Below are 5701 nucleotides of genomic sequence, written 5' to 3'. Positions count from 1 at the left end.
TAAGACCCAAACCTTACCTTTGACAAACCTAACTAGCATTTGGTTTAAAGCTTTTGAAAATAAAAACCCAGATCAGTAAACAGATCACTAATAATCAAAACAGAACAATAACTCAAGTATCATCCCACAGAATACTCAATATGGCACTTCATGCACTGTGTGAAGCGGAAAGTCTTTTCTGTGACTGTTTACCTTTCCTGTCACCATCTCAATGAGGACGCAGCCCAAACTCCAGATGTCTGCTCCTCGTCCATGACCTTCACCCTTTGCTCTGGTGATGACTTCAGGTGCCATGTATGCTAATAAAGAAGGAATGGTTTAGAGAAAAATATATATTGTCACAAATTCATCACTACAACCATAAAAACACATTTTTGTAGAAATCATAACTTGGGTTAGGGGTGTGACGATACATGAGATATTTTAATACTATTTTTAAGAAATCTTCAGTAATGAAATGTATGATTAGATACATGGTCTTTTATTAGACTAAAAGTCACAAAATGCAAAACAATGCAGGCACATTTTGAAATGTTTACCTAATCATCTTGTAGTGAATGTCACTTCAGTTCTACTTTGTATGACTTATCATACAGTAAGACAATATGTAAGCACTGTAAAAGGTTCTGTCAAACTCGACCGGCTGACTTCTCTCCTGTATGATTTTCTGCTTCTGTTATGTACTGATATCACAAGACAGCTTTCAACTTGCCAATAAATATCATCATATTTTAATTATCACGAGATCTCGTCACACCACTAATGTGGGTGGACATCCACTGGTGAACAGGAAAAATTGAAATATCAGGCCACAATGACCCCGTGTGGTGATGTGCAATCCACACAGGATATAATCAATCGAGCATACCTGCAGTTCCGAGCGTGCTGTTCACCTCCCCGGGCATGGTGTGAGTGTTGTTCCTCAACTTGACTGAACAGCCAAAGTCACCCAGTTTAATCAGACCAGATGATGTCAGAAAGATGTTGGCTCCTGATGTTAAACAAAAAAACTGAATCAACAACGGATGCTGAAACCAACACTGATGAGAAAAAAAAGGAACAAAAAAATAATGAGAGAGCATGTGATGCTGACCCTTGATATCCCGGTGGACAATGCCATGTTCATGGAGGACATTGATGGCGGTAGTGATCTGTTTACTGTAAAGCCTGATGACATGTTCCTGCAGCCCCAGTCTGGACACCTCCTCCAGTGTACCCTCATCACAGTACTCCATGAAAATATACATCTCCTCCTGCAGGTGAGTGCATAAAATGTTATGCTACACTGCTTCAGTAGGTACTGTGTGATGCCTGACCTGACATTAAACTATGCCTCTTACCCGATGAAGCTCAACTCCAAAGTACCGCACCAGGTTTGGGTGTTTAATGCCTTCAAATATTTTCAGCTCATCTGCAGTCTCTTTGATTGTTTTGTGATCATTTGGCTGAAATCGGATCTGATTTGGGGGGAGAAAAAAGGTGTTCCCGCTCTGTTATTGCTACCTGCAGTCTTCAAATTATTTTTGAATACTGTTGAATTGGTCTTGCTGGAGTACATACCTCTTTCATGGCCATTAGTTCTCCAGTGTCAACGTTGATGCAGGTGTACACCTTACCATACTGGCCTTCACCTGTTAGTGACGTAGCCATAACATCACTGACTGCATGTGTGTTAAATAACCCACATTATAACAAAGTCAGTCACAGGGTAGACATACCTATCTTGTTGCCCCTCTGCCACTTGAAGGTCACCTTCCTGAGTCCGACATGCATGACGTTGTCATAGGATTTGGGTGTATGACAAACTTGGCCGATGATGTTACGTTGCTTCATCATGGCATAGCGTTTCTCCTCAAACTTGCGGATGGAGCGTCGGACAGCCTCCATGGGACTTTGCCGTGCTGCTGTGTCTGACAAGGAGACAGAAAAGAATTAGGTAGTACAGTATGTAAGTGAAACAACATTCTGAACTGCTGCAGTCTGTCTACCATGCCACAAGTATTCAACAATCTCACCCTTGGACTGGCTGATAAAGATGCGGAGCTCCCAGCTCCTGCGTGCTGCACTGCTAGGATCTCCCTTAGGATAGGAGGGTTCTGCAGGGAGAAACCACAAAGATGAGTTCACCTAATCGGGTAGATGAACATTCACAATGTGGATCAAACAACAGTGCTCATTTGACGCCTTCACCTTCTCTGTCCTCTGTAGGGCTAGAATGCCGGCTCAGAGATTTGAAATGCAACTCTGCTGCAACCGACGACAGGCGGTCATTCTCGTGGAAACTGGATCCCCTGCAAGAACATGGAAGAACCTGATGCAACACTGGTACAAACAAAAACTAATGATTCAGATGGTACGTTTTAGTCTTCTCCGTTAATGCCCAAACCAAATCAACACAGCATGCAACATCTTCTGCTGAGAGGGAACTTTAATTTACATTCTAGTGCTCTCAATAAAGGACATGTACTAAGTGATCCATCAATGTTAAAATTGTGGAAAATGAAAGAGTCCAGGGTACAGTTTCCTAAAAGAACACCAACTGACAAGCAAAAGGATAGAGATCATTTTCACCTTGAGATGATTTAGAAGAAAATGTTTTGCTGTCACATGCCAGTTCCAGTCCTCGAGGGCCACTGTCCTGCTTCTGACTGGCTGAACACACCTGAGGCAGGTAATCAGCAGCAGGTCAGGCAGGGATAGTTGGAAAACAAGCAGGACAGCGGCCCTCGAGGACTGGAATTGGCCATCCCTGCTTTAAATGAAAATCACACAAATACTGTAAACTATGTAAACAATCCAGCCCAAGTACCTGACAATGCTATGCTGAAAAGTCAAGATATTAAAAATATAAAAAAAAATTACCAAACTTTTCAAGAAAAACAAAAGTCTGACATTCACATTATGCTTTTTGAAACCCACTAACAGTTCAGCATGCATCGGAATCATTCACACTTGAAGGTCACATCTCTGTAGTGCAGGTTCTGATTTCAAAAGCACACGCACGCACACACACACACGCACACACACACACACTCAAATACATCAGTAAACCTAATGGCGGTGACTCACCAGCATCAAAGCAAGACTGATGTTAATAGCGCTAACAAGCAGAACAGCCCATTCTTCCATTGAGGTAGTGCTTTGTTTTCCCATTTTCACATCATACACAACGATCACAGTCTCATCTCTTGAACAGTAAGTAACAAGACCTGTTTAAGGCCTTTTTTTGGTGATATTTTTTGGGGCTTGTAAAAGCTACACTAACACATTTAGGCTGAAAATCATTCTTATTAATCATTAATTAATGAATTTGCAGCCATTATCAGTGCTATGCATATTTTTAGATGCATTTAATTTCAGCTATAGCAAGTCTAGAGTGATTAATCCTGTCTGATGCTATAAATGCAGCAATGTATTAAAAATGTGAAGGGAAATGCTTCATTCATTATTTTAATAAAGTGATTTATGCTGGCCCAAGATCTAAACTACATGTGTAATAAATATAAACCTAAACTAGAGGTAGGTCTGTGATGTACTAATGCCCCACCTGGAAATGCTCAATTTACAGACTGGCTGAGTGACTTTGTGGACATGGTAGTTAATCTGTCTAAATATCAGAATATATAGTGACTGTGTAAAGGCTAAAAAGCAGGAAATCTGCAATTCACCAGTGAAACCTGTAAATGAATATTACAAAGCTAAGGGGGGGCGACAGTGGTGCGGTGGGTAGAGAAGATGTCTCCCAATCGGAAGGTTCGAATCTCTGTGCAGTCTACATGTCGAAGTGTCCTTGGGCAAGACACTGAACCCCCCAAGTTGCCCGTGATGGTGGCACGCATGCACGCAGCGGCCCGTGTCCCTCAGCTCCAAACAAAATTTTATTGTATGTGTCACAATGTTACAATGACAATAAAATAAAGCCACTTCTTCTTTTTTCCAACAATGGAAAATAATTACACATTATATAAAAGATATGTAAGAGTGTTGGTCTAAATACAGTTTCATTCTTTCCATCTTCCGAAATTCACACTTAGTGATAAATTGGCACATCACAGATTTGATTAAGGGGTAAAATACTTTTTGGCTCTGAGTTTGTGCATTTTGTCAAAAAGCATTTAATAAATCTTCTCCAGTACAGAACAAACTGTTAAGGGCTCTGAAAATAACAGCTATCAAATGAAGCATTTCCTCCTTCCATTGCTAGAAGCCTTATACAAAAACAGCTGGTTTTATATCTAGGGCTGTGTTTTGAACAACAGGTTCTACCGGGTGACTTGGGGGCAAGGCTACCTGACATCATTGGGGGTGCTGCCGGGTGCTTTGGTTTGGTTGTGTTCCCCTGGGCCCTGAGGGACAGGGCGAGGGCCGTTGGGGAACAGCTGGTTCCGGAGGTCGCAGGGGAGACTTCGAGAGCTGTGTGGTGAAAAAACAAACTGAGGAGCTCTGCCTTGGGAGGCAAGGTGGCTGCTGTGGGATGTATATAGATGTTTCTGTGTGTGAGAGACTGGGTGGCTTGTTGAGGGACAGATACACACACACACACACACACACACACGATCACTCTAAAGATTAAAAAAACCCTCAAAATAACTACTGACATACTTACAGCATACACTCACACACAAAGGAGCTCACATCACACACAAGCTCAACAACTACAGAGCAAAACATAAAAAAGCAAAGGTTATGAGGCATGACGAAATGTGAAGGAAGAGTATTAACATCAACACAGTAGACACACAGATTATTAGTGTCAAAACTTGAACTGCCATCACCTACCTGAAGCCTTCAGCATTAGGGATGAACAGATTGGGGTTTGGTGGGTCACTATGGCAGCGAGGGACCTTCACAGGACGACTATTCCTGGGAGCTGAGAAGAAATACAACCAGGGGCTAATTCAGTCAACACAGAAGAAGAAACTGACTAGACTAGATGATGCAGTAACTGAACTGAATTTATGGCCATATGAAGTTAGCTCACTATGGTAATAATGTACAATATTACAGCAGGACACCATGACCAAGCATTATTTATGGCACATTTAAACAGTTGCAAAATGCTTCACAGAAAGAAGAGAGGTGAAGGGGGGAGGCACAGAAGACAAGGAGCAATAAATCTATAACCCACAAAGAAAAAACCGATCACATCAATAAAAACGCCAAAGCAAAACAAATGGACTTTTATTTAAAAGACGCACTTTGATTTAGTTTCTCAGATTTTGTGGGACACTGTTCAAAGGTCGAGGAGCAGCTACTACTACTAGGACAGATCAAAGAAGGCGGAAGAAAAATATAAGTCATAAGAACAAATTAATTGAGATTTTGAGGAGATGTAAGAAACTATATTACTCTAAAGTATTAGAGGATAATAAAAATAACATGAGAGGTACTTGGAATATATTAAATAAATTGATTAGAAACAGTTCCAGCAAGAGTAACTACCCTCAATATTTTATGGATAATGATACACCGGTTAATAGATTGGAGGATGTAGTAGATAAGTTTAATAGGTTCTTTGTGAATGTTGGTCCTGGTTTAGCAAGAAGCATTTGTACAGATGATACATCCGTCACTATAAATAATAATACAATCGAAAGGAACATGAGTTCTATGTTTTTGAAACCCATAGATGAAAAGGAAATTATAGAGATAGTGAATAAATGTGGTAACAAAACATCTAGTGATAGTGATGGCATCACTA

General features: G+C 40.8%; 1 protein-coding gene across 5 annotated transcripts in view; it reads right to left on the bottom strand.

Annotated features, from left to right (window-relative positions):
- Positions 1–5701, bottom strand: part of map3k4 (mitogen-activated protein kinase kinase kinase 4) — a 25759-nt gene that overhangs the window by 2350 nt on the left and 17708 nt on the right. For 4 of the 5 annotated variants that reach the window (XM_020603079.1, XM_020603080.1, XM_020603078.1 and 1 more), the window contains exons 16-25: positions 4780–4870; positions 4291–4413; positions 2191–2291; positions 2016–2096; positions 1719–1910; positions 1561–1631; positions 1341–1457; positions 1094–1253; positions 869–991; positions 193–299 (exon numbers count right to left, since the gene is read on the bottom strand). In XM_020603079.1, coding sequence (XP_020458735.1) covers positions 193–299; positions 869–991; positions 1094–1253; positions 1341–1457; positions 1561–1631; positions 1719–1910; positions 2016–2096; positions 2191–2291; positions 4291–4413; positions 4780–4870 — 1166 coding nt within the window. The remainder of the gene's footprint in view (positions 1–192; positions 300–868; positions 992–1093; positions 1254–1340; positions 1458–1560; positions 1632–1718; positions 1911–2015; positions 2097–2190; positions 2292–4290; positions 4414–4779; positions 4871–5701) is intronic. The other variant, XM_020603081.1, reaches the window with a different exon arrangement.

This window comes from Monopterus albus, unplaced genomic scaffold (assembly GCF_001952655.1).
Source record: "Monopterus albus unplaced genomic scaffold, M_albus_1.0 scaffold60.1, whole genome shotgun sequence".
Taxonomy (NCBI): Eukaryota; Metazoa; Chordata; class Actinopteri; order Synbranchiformes; family Synbranchidae; genus Monopterus; species Monopterus albus.
Note: the sequence above shows the minus strand (reverse complement) of the source record. Positions and strands in the feature narration are given on the sequence as shown.